Source organism: Penicillium samsonianum (assembly GCF_028829775.1).
Source record: "Penicillium samsonianum strain IBT 33392 chromosome Unknown utg000004l_segment0_segment0, whole genome shotgun sequence".
Taxonomy (NCBI): domain Eukaryota; kingdom Fungi; phylum Ascomycota; class Eurotiomycetes; order Eurotiales; family Aspergillaceae; genus Penicillium; species Penicillium samsonianum.
Genome location: NW_026643262.1, coordinates 2,256,210 through 2,270,876, shown reverse-complemented (window position 1 = coordinate 2,270,876; position 14,667 = coordinate 2,256,210). Strand labels below are relative to the sequence as shown.

Below are 14,667 nucleotides of genomic sequence, written 5' to 3'. Positions count from 1 at the left end.
CCAGACCGCTAAAAGACGAATCAAAAGAAACACAATGCAATCCACAATCCGATATGGTACACCAACCCCAGAGAAATACAAGATTAAACAAACCCATCTAAGCCCTAGCCTCCGTGCTCTTAGACTTCTGCTTCTGAGCATACTTGTAGCGATAAGCCTGCCCACTCTTGGCATCCACATCACGGTCTCGATCACGACGACGGCTTTCCTTGCCATTACCCTCGGCCAAAGACCCCGGCCCACGACCAAGTTCCTTCTCACCCCAGCTCATCATCAATGCCTTGGCCATGCGATCACGCTCCTTGAGGAGGAGGTCGATGCGCCGCTCCCACTCGCGCTCACGCTTGTCCACCGACAAAGCGATGCGCTGGTCAACCGCGGCGGCAGTTTCGTCTTTTGCGGCGATGGTGTCTTCCAGGCGTCTGAGTTCTGCTTTGAAGCTCTTGCGTAGATGGGTTTCCGAGGTACTAGAAGAGGTGCGGAGAATTTCAAGTTCCGAGCGTAGATCGGTTTCGCGTTGCTCGGCGGCTGTAAGGAGGTTGCGGATTTTGCGCATGGACTCGGCGTGCGAGGCGCGCAAAGTTGAGACTGCCGTTGAGTGTGCGGTTTGTAGGCTGCGGAGTTGGCTTTGGTGGTTCGCTTCCAGGGTTGCTGTGTCCGGTCCTCTTGGCTCTGGGTTGAGAGCTCCGCGCGCTGTTGGGGGTGAGGGGGGTGGGCTGGGAGGTTCGGCAATCTTGTCTTCTTGCAAGCGGGCGATGGTCTCGAGGGACTCGGCATGCTCTTCTTGCGCTTGGATTAGGTCGTGCTGATACTTGTTTAGGGCTGTTGTGAGCTCGGCAACCCGGCTGGAAAGTCGCGAGTTCTCTGTTTCGATGGTTTTGATAAGGGTCTGGGCTTCGGTTGACTGATCACGCAGACGTGCTGCTTCGGTATCTGCGGCTTTCTGTGCGGCGGATAGCTCCTGAAGTTCTTGCTGCAGGCTTGCAATGGTTGGCATGTCTGGTTGTTGCGGTTGCTGCACACCTTGGGTGTCCAGGAACTTGTCCTTCAATGGTGAGTGGAGTGGGGATGCGGGATCCCCGGGGCCCAAATCTTTGATCAGGTCGAGAATCTCGCTGTAGGTGCTATGGCCACTGATAGGCAGATCCGCTGCAGCAGCTTTGAGAGCACTCTCCTGGGCTTCCATATGGGATTGAACACGAGTGAGATTTGCTTCCAGTGTAGTGTTCTTCTCCTCCAGAGGACGATTTCTAATTTCCAGGTCGATAAAGCGTTCCTCGAGGACCTGATAGTCATTGTGTGCACGCTCTAATTCCGACTCGAGTTTCTCATTCTCCAGCCCGTAGTCGTCGATCTGTGCTTGGAGTTGATCAATCTCCGAGTTTCTCTCCTGTATTTGTGTATCCTTAACCCGTGTGACTTCCTTAAGCTTGTTGAATGTCTCATCTAGAGTTTCATCGCGCTTTCGCACCTGCTCTTGGGAAAGATTGAGTTGCTGGCGCAGGTGAGCAATTGTCTCCAACCGCTCCTTGTCCAAAGGGTTCTGTGCATCTCTCTCTTGGAGCTGTTGTTGCATCTCACGAATCTGGATCAAAAGAGGATTGAGATCCGTGGTATTCATACTCGACTGGCGTAATAGCTTTTCATGCTCTTCATTTTTCTTTTGAAGCGACTGGACTTGCTCGCGCAGCATTGCCTCGTCGCTACCTTTGGCATTGACCTCATCCAGGAGAGCATTCTTCCGCTGCAATTCTGTCTGGAGATGACGGATCTGCTCACCAGCAGAAACAGCCTCGAGCACACGATTGCGGTTTTTGTGCAATTGGTCATCGCGTTCCTTCAAAGCTTGTTGCAGTTGTGCGATCTGCTGGTGAAGATCCTCATTCTGCTCCTCTGGTGCATGACTGGAGGCGTCCGACAATTTTCGGACGGAAGGGGATGCGGAATCCTGGGCCTCGTCATCATCGGGGTATTCTTCAATACCTTCCAGATGAGTCGAATCTTTGCGGAGAGCGCTGGTCCGGTGTAACAGGTGTGAAGGGGTCGACATATCCACTGGCGGTCCGAATTCACTGTATTCGCCAGAGTCGGCTTCTTCTTCGATCGCGGGTTGCTGCGACTTCCGGAAGGATCGTCGTACTGATCCGTAGTCTACTTCAGCTTCATTCTCATGGTTCGCTCCATCTTCCTCATCGCCCATTAGGTATTTCTCCATATTCGCAGTAAAGTCTTCTGGGCCCCCAACATCCGACAGTTTATCTACATCTTGGTGGAAAGGGGGCAGAGTTTCCTCATGTCCATCCAAAGCAAAATGGCCGCTCGGGAAGTTGCTGAAATCCAAGGTGTAATCGGCAAGACGCGCATCGAGATCTGAGCCTGTTGGGCTTCCAGGAGAGGGGGGTCGAGAGACATGTTGCATTTCATTGTCGGAATGGTATTGATCGTCAATAACGTGGTCGCGACCTTGGTTGCTACGTTGCGCTGCGACGCGCTCAGTCGCGGGAGTCTGGGAGGTTGCAGGTGTTTGGGCGGTTGACGGAGATCCCAATGGGCTTGAAGGATGTTGGGGAGGAGAGGATGGCATGAAGAGAGGCGTCACCAATGTTGACTGCCCGATGGTGTCATGTGAGGTTGGAAATGGCGAGGTATAGCCTGTGTTGGCCATGGTTGCGCACGCGTGCGGATGCGCAAAGATGAGGGCAACCCGATAAGGCTAAATCTGCCAAAGCAGAGGTCAAATGCAATCCCTTGGGGTTGCACTCGAGAGCTACCAAATGAAAAATATCAACCGAGTAAATAGAGAAATAACAATAACCAAATTGCGGGGAGAAAAAGAAAGATTGAAGAATCTCGCGACGGGTTGTATTTTTGCGCCTGAGGCATCAATGTTTATCCACTGCCTTTTTAGGTCTAGCGGCTATTTGTGTCTGATATGCTTCTTACTTCTTACTTCTCTCTGCTCTCTTGTTTCACATTTATTTTTTTCTTATTTGCATAAAATTGATTCTGATATTAACAGCTTTATCAGCTTGATCGAAAATCAAGCCATTGTCTTCCATTCTTCAAATCCAGGTGGAACCACCGAGGGCTCATGCGATCGGCCGCGCTTTTCGGCTTCTAACTCGGTTTCCCCGTTTCCTGGTGCTTTTTTCCGAGAACGAGAACCAGCACGACCGCCTTTCGAAGCGATAGCATGCTATTTACTCACGTTCATAGAATTAACGACTAGACCTCTTACCTAATTGGTGTTGCGGCACTCTCACCTGTTTCTCTGGATCCATTTTATGGAATCCACCCACGCCGGTGGCTTTCCCACCCTTTTTCCCACCCTTGTGGGCTATTTTTGAAAGCTCTTCGCGTGGACGATTTGCAAAATTCCCAGGGTTGGGATGGTTTTGAGGATTGGGTGGTGGTACTGTGGCGACATTACGGCGATGCCACAATCCAACATTTACAGACTGTGCGGATGGAAGCAGTCTAAGAAGTGGACGTGACATGATTCGAGTACTGCTGATCAAAGCCATCATGCTATGGAGTGTCGAAGTTGATACCAGAAGTATACGGTGCTCCGCAAGAAGATGTTGCTTCGCCACAAGGCTGGTTTGATGGGCATCGCCTGCAACTTATATAGTCTCCAGAAACGACTATTTTGCCTCTATCAGCCCATAGGAGGCGATGGTGGCTTGTCTCTGACATTCCCTTCGAAGTCCGCCGGTTAGCTTTCTGTGATGGGATAGATACATGCCATTCGTGTATGTCTGGAAGAAGTCCACCTTGGGATGCACTGTGTTCCTGGTTGCTCGTTTCAATTTGCTGGAGCACCAATCCGATATTCAAATTTGATGTCATTCTTCAGGTCTTGCCCAACGAGCCGAATCCAACGCCATGGATATAGGGATCAGCGTCCATGGTTCTAGTATTTGGGGCGGTGATCCAGGCCCGTGTGAGATGAGGATGAGAAGATGCCCTAGAAAGTCCTATCCAATTTAAACTATGTACTATGAACTTAGCCTTACTTAATCCCCAGTAATAATCCTAGTTCCTTGTAAAGAGCTAGTAGCCTAGCCCAAAAATGGATCTACTATCCAGCTTAGTCAGTGGGGATTTGGGTTTATCGTGCGCAGGTGCTCAGTCCGATCTACTACTTTGTGTTGCAGCGATATTCACCGGATGATTCCATTTTTGATTTGCAAATTCGTCATTGCATAACTCTGGAGTTTCATTTATTTCTCTGTGGTTATTTCTCTCGGACGCCAGGAGCTTGAACGATCCCGAACCCCCACAGCTGCCGCCAAAGCTTAAGCGTGTCATCCAGCTCTCACAAACGAAGCCCATGGAATAAAGTTCCTCCAAATTACGTATAGCTGGGTATTCAATATCTTGCTCTCTTCAAAATGCCACCTATCCGAGGCGGACTCGGCGAGCGCCCGCGGGTGATCTTGTACCACCAAACACTCATCCCAGGTGGGGGTCAGTATGTCTCCATGCTCCCGCTCCTCGAAAACAACACCGGAATATCACATGTTATTCTCGCGGCTTTTCACCTGAACGGTGCACCAGGAGATATCACTCTCAACGATGACCCGCCAGACAACGCCAAATTCGACCCCCTATGGGCCGAAGTGCCCCTCATGCAGCGGCAAGGCGTGAAAGTGATGGGCATGCTAGGCGGGGCCGCCCCAGGCTCCTTCACACGGCTTGACGGCAGCCGGGCGGAATTCGAACAATTTTATTATCCTTTCCTGACCGTGATCCGCCGCCATGGCCTGGATGGAATCGATCTCGATGTAGAAGAGGTCATGTCTTTGCAAGGCATCATCCGACTCATCGACCGACTCAAGGCCGACCTGGGCGACGCATTTATCATTACCCTGGCTCCTGTGGCAGCTGCACTACTTGGTATTGGGAACCTATCTGGCTTTGACTACCGTGAACTCGAGCAGGCTCGTGCTTCTAAGATCGGCTGGTACAATACCCAGTTCTACAATGGCTGGGGTATTGCTGAGGATCCACGGATGTATGCTGCTATGGTTGCCCAGGGGTGGTCTCCACGACGGATTGTGTATGGCCTGTTGACAAACCCGGGTAATGGGTCACAGGGTTATGTGTCCCAGGAGAAGATTGGACCTGTTCTGGCAATGTTGGTCGAGCAGTTTCCCAATTTTGGTGGCATTATGGGTTGGGAGTATTACAATGCTCTGCCTGGGGGCACGGCGAAACCGTGGCAGTGGGCTGCTCAGATGTTACTGAGCATGGGTATGAAAGATGTGGTCGTGGCAGCTCAGCAGTTAATGTCGGCAGGGCCGATGGCGAGCAGTCTCAATAGTTTGTTTCAAGATATGCTGAATCAGGGACGTCAATGAAGCAAAGTGAATGTCTAGCATCTCAGACAAACCACATGGCTATAAACTTGAATTTCAAATGTAGTGAATGGCTTTGGCAATGTCCTTTGGCCTGCATAACTTCCAAGGCACGTGGGAGAGTTACTAGAGCCTCAGCAGTACCTAAATTGTCGGTACTACCATTGTGGTTAAAGTAAATTCAATTTATAGTCAAGCAATAGACATAAGTTGTACAATTTATACAGTTTACAGCCATGGAGGGCAAGTTGATTTTCAAAATCAACCAATACGACAATACGATCCAAGTCTTTTGTATTGTCGATCTTGTCCCTGGATGGATACGTCATCATATCAATCACCACCACTTGGACCATCTTTCGCTCTTCGCATTCTCCGTTTTTTTAATTTAGCATGCAGTGATTCTCACTCTTTAAAATTGGTCATATTGCCTTGCATAATGGCCTCCCTACGGCGCATTGCTGTAGCCACCAGCTCGGCGATCATCCGGCTGACGACCTTCACGTTTCTGCGATGGGTATAAGGCCCCCATAGACAGCCAATCACGCGTTTCAGAAAACTCACATATTTACAGATCCCTGGCCATCACTTTGTGCCTCTTGTGGTTACCTCCCTAGTGGTGTACCTATCGTCAATATTCTCATTGCTCACCCAGCCTCAGCAAAGCCAGACAGCTAAAACCGGAGGCTCAAACAGTAAGGCTCCACTTCAAATAATCACAATATGAGATTCTAACTACGTGATTCACAGGGCATAAGTCAGTGCCTCGCCATGCCAATGCCGGCGATTCTGTGCTTAAAACACTGTTGACAGGGCTGCCCTCGGCAAAGTGGCCCCTGTGGACCAGGATCACAATATTAATCAATGTCGTCCTGGCAGTGCTAACGCTTGACTTTTTGACCCGTGGTATTCTACTTTATCCTACCACAAATGTTGCATTCTCACGCATTGGATATGTCTCTCCGACCACTGCCAACTTGGTCTTCCGCGAGCCAGATTCGGCTCGCCTACCAGTGGCAGTCATGTTCCAGGAGGTCTCTGGAATGAGCGAAGACTGGTACGAAGAGGGCATCGTTTACAAGCTGGATAACTCCACCGACTTCACTACGAATGTGACCCTAACCGACCTGAAGCCGGGGACACATTATCGCTACTCGCTGTCTAACAACAAGTCTGGCACATTTATCACGGCGCCATCGCCCGAAACTCCTGAAGCAAGCCGACTATCCTTTGTAACATCAAGTTGCGTGAAGCCCAACTTCCCTTACAACCTACTATCACACCCACTGCGAATCCCAGGCCTCGAACAAATGACCGACGCCCTCGCCAAACTGCCCAAGCTACTCCGCCCAGCATTCATGCTCTTCCTAGGGGACTTCATCTACATAGACGTCCCCTGGCGCTTCGGCTCAACAATGTCGCACTACCGGAGCGAGTACAGACGCGTCTACTCATCCCCCTCCTGGACCCACGGACCAGAAGAAAACCGCGCCATCGACCTTCCCTGGCTACACACTCTGGACGACCACGAGATCGAAAACGACTGGTCGCAGGGCAACGAAACGGCTCCGTATCCCGCAGCAGCAGACCCCTTCATCCACTACCACGTGCGAGCAAACCCACCCATCCCACAAGCACCATTCGCCCACCCAGACAACGTAACCTACTTCGCCTTCACGCACGGCCCAGCCTCATTCTTCATGCTGGACACACGCACCTACCGCACCGAGCCCTCGCATAAGAACTCAACCATCCTCGGCGGTTCCCAGCTCCAATCCCTACTCACGTACATCTCAACCCCGGAGCCAGCAGGCACACACTGGAAAATCATTTCCTCCAGCGTGCCATTCACTAAGAACTGGCATGTCGGCACGACCGATACCTGGGGCGGGTTCCTGGACGAGCGTCGCACCGTCTTCGAAGCGATGTGGCGCGCGGAGCGCGATCTAGGTATCCGTATCGTCATGCTTAGCGGTGATAGACATGAATTCGGTGCTACTAGGTTCCCGGACCCGGAACTCAAATTAGGTGCCGATCAGCTTTTGCCTAATACGGCTGGGGCAGGACTTCATGAGTTCAGTGTTGGCCCATTGAGCATGTTTTACCTCCCCGTCCGTACGTACCACCAGACAGACTCTGAGGATGTTATGGTGAAGTATGCGCCGAATGGGAATAGTAAGTTCGGGCTTATCGATATTGCGGATGAGGTTGAAGATGTTGGGTCGACTGCTGCTGCGCCTGTTCGGGCTCGTAGCTCGGTCCTTACTTACTCGCTGTATGTGGATGGGGAGGTTGTTTGGAAGTATCGTCTCAGTGTTCCGTTGGATCGCGATGCGAGTGTTCATGGCCCGTCTCTGCCGCCGGGCCGTGTGGTTGAGGATGTGATTCCGGATCTTGGTTGGAGTGTGGTGCTTGGGACTGTTGTGGGACGGTTTCCGGAGTTGACGAAGTGGATTGTTGAGATGGTTAATGATCTCTACTTTCAAGTTGCAGATCGACTATGGAAGATTGAGAGACTAGATTAGTTGATTTGGTCGTTTCTCAGATGGATCGCCTTGCTTGCTCATTCGAATCTGTTCAGGGTAGGTTGGGTGACCATATTATTAGATATTCCAAGCAGGTGGCCTCCCAGGTATGATGATCCCCCGGATAAGACAGCAGTGGGATTAGCGCGACCTTGAATAGCACAATTTAAAAGAATTCGGTTTCTATAAGTAATCATCAAATGAATTAAATGCCTAGCAAGCCCGGGGCGGGATCGGGCTATGATTTGTATCTCCTTACATAGCTATGTAGTGAGGGAAGGGGGGATTTTATACACGGTTTTCGCTGCAGCGACTGCTAAACCAAAAACATGACGCCGATCGACTTTGTCCCCTGGGTCCATTCACTGGGGTATAAGATGTAGACAAGGGGGGGAACGAGAGGAGAGTGGAAACCGAATATCAATGAGGCGCGCAATTGGAGAAATGCTTCCGACGTTGCCAATCTGGAAGATTCAAGATATCGAACTGTCTCGGCCAGTATAGCAAGAGGTTTGGGAAATGAAAGACAATCGCAGAGACTTGATTTGAGGGATGTCTCTTCACGAATAATTAATTGGGTCAGGTGAGTGGCGATTTGATGGCCTCCAAAAGGAAGACGAAGACCAAGGCCTCCTAGCTCGATGGCGTCGATTAGAAGCGTCCACCGCTAGAACGGCCATAGCCACCTCTTGTTGTCACCTCGTCTTCGCTACCACCAGCGATTCCGCCCAACAGACTGGCTCCCCAGATGCCGGCGATGCCCCACATACCAATACGCCAGCCGCGGTACAGGCCTTGAATACCCTGGCCTTGCTGTCGCTTCTGCTGTGAGGGACGCTGGCCGAGGAGCTGCTTGGCACGCTCTGTGTCGGACGGTTTCGAGCTGACACCCTCCTCATAAACAACATGCCACATTGTACCAATGATACCGCGGTATGTGCGCGGGGTAGGGACGATGGTTTCCACATCGGAAGCATCAATAGATGCTGCACGGATGCTACCACCTGATGACTTTTGGCGCAGACTCAAGGATGTGTATGTGGCGATCTGGGCGCGGCGGAGCACGGTCTCAAGTGGGAATCGCACGGCGAGCTCAAGTCCTGAGCCAAGGAAGGCACAGAGGTTCCATGCGTTGGGGTTTAGGAGGGGGTCAATGGACAGATATGATTTGAGAAAGAGTGGTGTCGAGGTCATAATGAGGTTGGGGAGACTTGAGTGAAGTATGGTGATTGGGACGAGGTGCGAGGGGATCGTGCAGTTGGGTGTAGGGAGCTGGCGGATAGCTCGGACGAGGGACCCCGGCCCATGAGTTGCTGGTGTGAGCATCAAGAATGTACGAGCGGTGTCGATAGGAGCTAGGATCAGGGCGGATAGCGAGGATGAAACGAATGACAGGACCAGCGTTGCCAGAGGGGATGATGCCGTCAGAATGTCCGCTGTCATTGACATGGAAATGTCTTCTTCTGGCAAGCCGACAATTGCCGTCAGAAGACTGCGGATGAAAGTGTTCAAGGTCGGCAGGAGAAGTGAGTAAATGAATGCAGTGTTAGAGGACTTCCAGAGGGAGGTTGGGCCGCTGGAGGACCAGAGCTGGGAAAGAACTTCGGTCAGGGAGTTCGAGTTCTTGAGAGTCAAGGCATGTTTGGACTGTGCGGCAGACTCTGGCCGAATATAGCCACTACGATCGGTGATGTGGTGGCGTGATTTGCGAGATCGAGGTGTACTCGGCGTCGGCGTTGGAGGGGCGGCTGAGGTGAAGTAACTAGTTTCATCATCATCCGATTCTGAGTCCTATACGCAACTCCGTCAGTCCTTTGTCGTGGGATTCAAAGCTGTATATCAGCTATAGAGAGCAGCCTTCTTACCGAAGCATAAGAGCTTCCTTCAGCACCCGGTGTCGAGTTCCGATCCCACTGCTCCTCTGTGGCGTCTGGTACGACATACACCTGCAAGATGGTTTTGGCGACATCGAACGGCTGTGCAGTAAGGACCTTGATGTAGCGCACAAGCGCCCGGTTCAATGCATCGCGAACCCAGTCAGACACAGAAGGCGAGGCTTCCAGATAATCGGTATAGTCCAAGTCCGGGATGAGATCACGAGCTGTGCTGCCAAACACCTGGGCCGATGACGGCGATGCCACCTCGGGAGGCGCATTTGAAGCTGGCGATAAGCCAGACGGAGGGATATAGTACGGCCGCAAGGGATTGATCCCTTCACGAGACGCCATAATGTGATGTTAGTCGGAGTTAAAGAGGGTTCGGGGAAAGAAGAACGGGAGGAGTGGAATGTCCGAACGCCCAAGCTTTGTCAGTCTTTTTTTTCCTCCGCGGCTATTGGACGATCAATGCTCCCTCTTCCCATCTTCCCCCGGATCCTCTTTTTTTCTCTTTTGACTTTCAAATTCCCCTTTTAATTGATTTATTCCCTTTTCTGCAACATGGCTTTCTGGCGGGAAGTTGGTCAACAGTTGCGCCGTGTACCGAAGACCGGGGATATTTGTTTGACTCAATCGCGGAGATGCCTGAGTTATTCAAGGTCATGGAGGAACACCGGAATCACAACACTCACTCGCTCGCAAATCAACGCACAGAGAAGCCTCCAATCACCTTGGAAAGGATATAATACTGCCCGGCGTGCTTTCTCGGTGACTGCACAAGCTGCGCATGGTCATATCACGCCGCCAAAGGCCGGAGAAGAGTAAGCCCACCAGATTGCTCCCGAGATCTTAGCGCGCTCTTGCGCTATCTGCGCTGCATGCTGAATGACTCTGTAGGATCAACGTGACATTCATCGACAAGGATGGCACCAAGATAGACCTCCAGGTTGCCGAGGGCGATAACCTACTCGACATCGCACAGGCAAATGACCTTGAAATGGAAGGTTAGTTGAGCCGATATAATGCGTATTTAACCCCAAATGTCTGACGTTAATCTGGGAATAGGTGCGTGCGGAGGATCCTGTGCCTGCTCAACGTGCCATGTGATTGTGGAAGACCCGGACACCTTTGATAAAATGGAAGAGCCATCGGACGACGAGAACGACATGTTGGATTTGGCTTTCGGGCTTACCGAGACCTCTCGGTTGGGCTGCCAGGTGATCATGACCAAGGATCTTGACGGATTGGTCGTGCGATTGCCATCCATGACACGGAATCTCCAAGCAAGCGACTTTGAGTCGAAATAAAGACACCAACAAAAACCCCAGGAGGGACTGTTTGGCTCTTGAATACCCTCACCTCTTATCTGAATCCAGACAGCTGGTCACAACGGGGGTTTGTGGTCTTATTTGGACACCAAATAGGACATTGTACTGTAATATTCATCTCATGCATCTAGTAGACTTGCACGGTATCTCAAAATGAAAATCTCCTGTACTATTTTAATCAACAAGACTCTCCACATAAGTAATTCTATTACAATGTAAAAAGAAATATATAACAAAAAAAAATTCTCCCAACGCCAGAAACATGCCATGGGTAATCGTAGATCCAGCTCACGCCTCTTCGATGTTCAAAGGCTTTCCCTTCTTTCCGTTGATCAATTCAAGGAATCCTTGCTTGCTGACCTCGTTGGCAGCCTTCTCCCGCTCTCCCATACCAATTGTGCCCTTCTTGCGCTCATCCTTGGCCGCCTCCTCTCCTCGGACTTGGGCCGCGCGCACAGCATTGAACAGCTTCACGACACCACGCTGCGCCATCTTTCGCACGCGCTTCTCCTCCTCAGCGACGGGACCGGCAATTCCTCGCTTGATACCCATCACATCACGGACACGGCCACGATCCATTTCCTCTTTCTTCTCAGCGCGCATCTTAGCCCGCGCGGCATTGTCGAGCTTCTCATCTGCAGCCTCGTTCACCAGCTTCGCGGCATACGAGCTTCGTGAGAGAACGGGATCAGCACGTGCGGAGGTAGGAAGTTTTGTGGACAGAATTTTGGAGATGGAGGTTGAGAATGCGGTAGGGTCGTTGCGCTTGGGGACGGCTCGGCCACGATTGGCGCCTGTAGGTTTGCCGGCCGGGGACGAGTCGGAAAGATCATCATCTTCGTCAGATCCAGAGACGTCGCTTTCATCGTCGTCGTTCTCGAGGTCTTCGTCGTCCAGCTCGATCTCCTCGCCGGCATTGGAGTCTGAGTCGCTAGCGTCTGATTTTTTCGGTTCCGGTGCGGGTGCAGGTGCTTCTTCTTGTGTCTTTGCCTTCTTCATGCGAAGATCGAGAGCCGAGGGCTTGGCCACTTTGACTCCTCCTTCTTCGGCATCTGAGTCTTCAAGACTGACGGGGTTGAAATCACCATCTTCTTCTTCGTCCTCGGAGCTGCTGTGATAGAAGCGCTGCTTGACGAACTTCTTCTTGCGGCCAGTGTTGCCCTTTAGGCCATCAAGGACCTTGCGCTTCTTGGAAAAAGTAGGAGGCATTGTCACAAAAAAATAATGTAATAAATGCAAGTAAAGAAGAAAATCAAGACGCTGATCCAAAAGTGCCCGTATCACAACTTTTTTTTGGGGCGGTGAGAAAGCGTCGGCTCTCCGATTGGCCCCTCCACATCGCCTCTCTGGTCTCTCGACGGGCTTCACCTTCACCCCTCCTCCATCGCGGAATCATAACGACTACGGGTCGTATTGTGGATTTTCTTTCTAATTGTTTACATCTACACACATATTCACAATGGTTCTTCAAGACCTTGGGCGGCGAATCAACTCCGCCGTCAATGACCTGACGAGGTCCAATAACCTCGATGAGAAGGTATGCCATGTGTTGTCCAATGTGGCCTACAAGCCAGCCTGCTAATACAATAACAGGCCTTCGATGACATGCTCAAGGAAATTTGCGCCGCTCTCCTCTCCGCCGATGTCAACGTCCGTCTCGTAGGAACGCTACGCAAATCGATCAAGGCCAGCGTGAACTTCGCCTCGCTCCCGGCCGCAGTGAACAAGAAGCGACTGATCCAGAAGACCGTCTTCGATGAGCTCGTAAAATTGGTGGACCCGCATGCAGACTCATTCCGTCCGAAGAAGGGTCGCTCCAATGTGATCATGTTCGTCGGTTTGCAGGGTGCGGGTAAGACAACAACGTGTACAAAGCTGGCTCGGCACTACCAGACGCGAGGATTCAAGACAGCGTTAGTCTGCGCGGATACCTTCCGTGCTGGTGCTTTTGATCAGCTGAAGCAGAACGCTACCAAGGCTAAAATCCCATACTATGGTAGTCTGACGCAGACGGATCCTGCTGTCGTGGCCGCAGAGGGTGTGGCCAAATTTAAAAAGGAGCGTTTCGATATCATCATTGTCGATACCAGTGGTCGTCACCGACAGGAGGAGGAGCTCTTCACGGAAATGACACAAATTCAGACTGCCGTGACGCCAGACCAGACTATTCTCGTGCTTGACAGCACAATTGGTCAATCTGCCGAGGCCCAGTCCTCGGCGTTCAAGGCAACGGCAGACTTTGGAGCTATTATTATTACCAAGACTGACGGCCATGCCGCCGGTGGTGGTGCCATTTCCGCCGTCGCCGCCACGCACACTCCCATTATCTTCCTTGGTACCGGTGAGCACATGATGGACCTAGAGCGATTCGAGCCCCGCGCGTTCGTTCAGAAGCTACTGGGCATGGGCGATGTCGCCGGACTGGTTGAGCACGTCCAGGCCATGACGAAGGATTCCGCAGGTGCCAAGGAAACATACAAGCACATTGCGGAAGGTATCTACACTCTGCGCGACTTCCGAGAGAACATCACATCGATCATGAAAATGGGCCCGCTGTCCAAGTTGTCTGGCATGATCCCCGGTCTGTCAAACATGACCCAGGGTCTGGATGACGAGGACGGCTCACTGAAGCTGCGCCGCATGGTCTACATCTTCGACAGTATGACTGTAGCCGAGCTGGACGGCGACGGCAAGAACTTCGTTGAACAGCCTAGCCGCATGGTCCGCATCGCGCACGGCAGTGGAACCACCGTCCGCGAGGTCGAGGACGTGCTCTCCCAGCACCGCATGATGGCCGGCATGGCCAAGCGTGTTGGCGGCCAGAAGAAGCAGATGCAGCAAGCTCAGAACATGATGAAAGGCGGAAACAAGAACCAGCAGATGGCTGCCATGCAGAAGCGCATGGCTTCGATGGGTGGTGCTGGCGGCGGTGGTATGCCTGGTATGCCTGACATGGCCAAGATGATGCAGATGATGGGAGGTGGGGGCGGCGGCATGCCGGATATGCAGAGCCTAATGAGCCAAATGGGCGGGTTGATGGGTGGAATGGGAGGTGGCGGCGGTGGTAGTGGTGGTGGTGGTGGACGTGGAAGAGGACGTTAAACTCGGTCTTTGACGATCTTCTTGTTGCGTCCCTCCTTTTTTTCTCCTTTCCATATCAAACCGCTGGCTCATCAACTTAGCATCTGGGCTGGTGTTTGGCGTTTTCTTGCTCCTTCACATTATGTGCAACACCTGTACACGAGAATAAACTTGGTAATGAGCCTATCACTATCACATATACCATCCTGAAAAAGGAATCATATCCTCTTCTTTTTCTACAACTCGAATTACGCTTTTGATAGAGGGAAATTGCAGTGCGGTATTATCATTTCATTCATAATAAAACCACGTTGTACACATAACCCTTAAAGAGAAACGCCGCTAAAATCCATCCGTCTAATGAAATGAGAGGATTGAGATCGAAAACAAAGGGTCCACCAGATCAACCACTGACCATGTTCATAGCGGCCAGGAGACCCTGCACCGGGTGAGCCCAGTGAGATCGAGTGAGAATCAACATGTCATGCTTTTGGGA

General features: G+C 51.6%; 8 protein-coding genes across 8 annotated transcripts; 4 read left to right on the top strand and 4 right to left on the bottom strand.

Moving 5' to 3' along the window:
- Positions 1 to 97: 97 nt before the first annotated feature.
- On the bottom strand, positions 98 to 2,665 carry N7471_007796 (putative spindle pole body associated protein SnaD; the record flags this gene model as incomplete). Its single annotated transcript, XM_057280515.1, has 1 exon — positions 98 to 2,665. The coding sequence occupies one exon, from the start codon at positions 2,663 to 2,665 to the stop codon at positions 98 to 100; it is 2,568 nt and encodes an 855-aa protein (XP_057134775.1).
- A 375-nt stretch (positions 2,666 to 3,040) lies between these two features.
- N7471_007795 (KGG domain-containing protein) lies at positions 3,041 to 3,524 on the bottom strand (the record flags this gene model as incomplete). The annotated part of the gene is made up of 2 exons (XM_057280514.1): positions 3,041 to 3,196; positions 3,264 to 3,524. The coding sequence occupies 2 exons, from the start codon at positions 3,522 to 3,524 to the stop codon at positions 3,041 to 3,043; spliced, it is 417 nt and encodes a 138-aa protein (XP_057134774.1).
- Positions 3,525 to 4,394: 870 nt separating this feature from the next.
- Positions 4,395 to 5,363, top strand: N7471_007794 (putative class III chitinase; the record flags this gene model as incomplete). Its single annotated transcript, XM_057280513.1, has 1 exon — positions 4,395 to 5,363. One exon carries the CDS (start codon positions 4,395 to 4,397, stop codon positions 5,361 to 5,363), a length of 969 nt encoding a protein of 322 aa, XP_057134773.1.
- Positions 5,364 to 5,737: 374 nt separating this feature from the next.
- Positions 5,738 to 8,048, top strand: N7471_007793 (alkaline phosphatase family protein). The gene is made up of 3 exons (XM_057280512.1): positions 5,738 to 5,877; positions 5,935 to 6,055; positions 6,111 to 8,048. The coding sequence occupies exons 1-3, from the start codon at positions 5,800 to 5,802 to the stop codon at positions 7,883 to 7,885; spliced, it is 1,974 nt and encodes a 657-aa protein (XP_057134772.1). The 5' UTR covers positions 5,738 to 5,799; the 3' UTR covers positions 7,886 to 8,048.
- Positions 8,049 to 8,536: 488 nt separating this feature from the next.
- On the bottom strand, positions 8,537 to 10,113 carry N7471_007792 (mitofusin complex protein UGO1; the record flags this gene model as incomplete). The annotated part of the gene is made up of 2 exons (XM_057280511.1): positions 8,537 to 9,676; positions 9,751 to 10,113. 2 exons carry the CDS (start codon positions 10,111 to 10,113, stop codon positions 8,537 to 8,539), a joined length of 1,503 nt encoding a protein of 500 aa, XP_057134771.1.
- A 210-nt stretch (positions 10,114 to 10,323) lies between these two features.
- On the top strand, positions 10,324 to 11,069 carry N7471_007791 (ferredoxin family 2Fe-2S iron-sulfur cluster binding protein; the record flags this gene model as incomplete). The annotated part of the gene is made up of 3 exons (XM_057280510.1): positions 10,324 to 10,583; positions 10,660 to 10,766; positions 10,828 to 11,069. The coding sequence occupies 3 exons, from the start codon at positions 10,324 to 10,326 to the stop codon at positions 11,067 to 11,069; spliced, it is 609 nt and encodes a 202-aa protein (XP_057134770.1).
- Positions 11,070 to 11,378: 309 nt separating this feature from the next.
- N7471_007790 (rRNA-processing protein RRP15) lies at positions 11,379 to 12,299 on the bottom strand (the record flags this gene model as incomplete). The annotated part of the gene is made up of 1 exon (XM_057280509.1): positions 11,379 to 12,299. The coding sequence occupies one exon, from the start codon at positions 12,297 to 12,299 to the stop codon at positions 11,379 to 11,381; it is 921 nt and encodes a 306-aa protein (XP_057134769.1).
- A 250-nt stretch (positions 12,300 to 12,549) lies between these two features.
- On the top strand, positions 12,550 to 14,192 carry N7471_007789 (RNA-binding signal recognition particle subunit SRP54; the record flags this gene model as incomplete). Its single annotated transcript, XM_057280508.1, has 2 exons — positions 12,550 to 12,627; positions 12,684 to 14,192. 2 exons carry the CDS (start codon positions 12,550 to 12,552, stop codon positions 14,190 to 14,192), a joined length of 1,587 nt encoding a protein of 528 aa, XP_057134768.1.
- Positions 14,193 to 14,667: the final 475 nt, after the last annotated feature.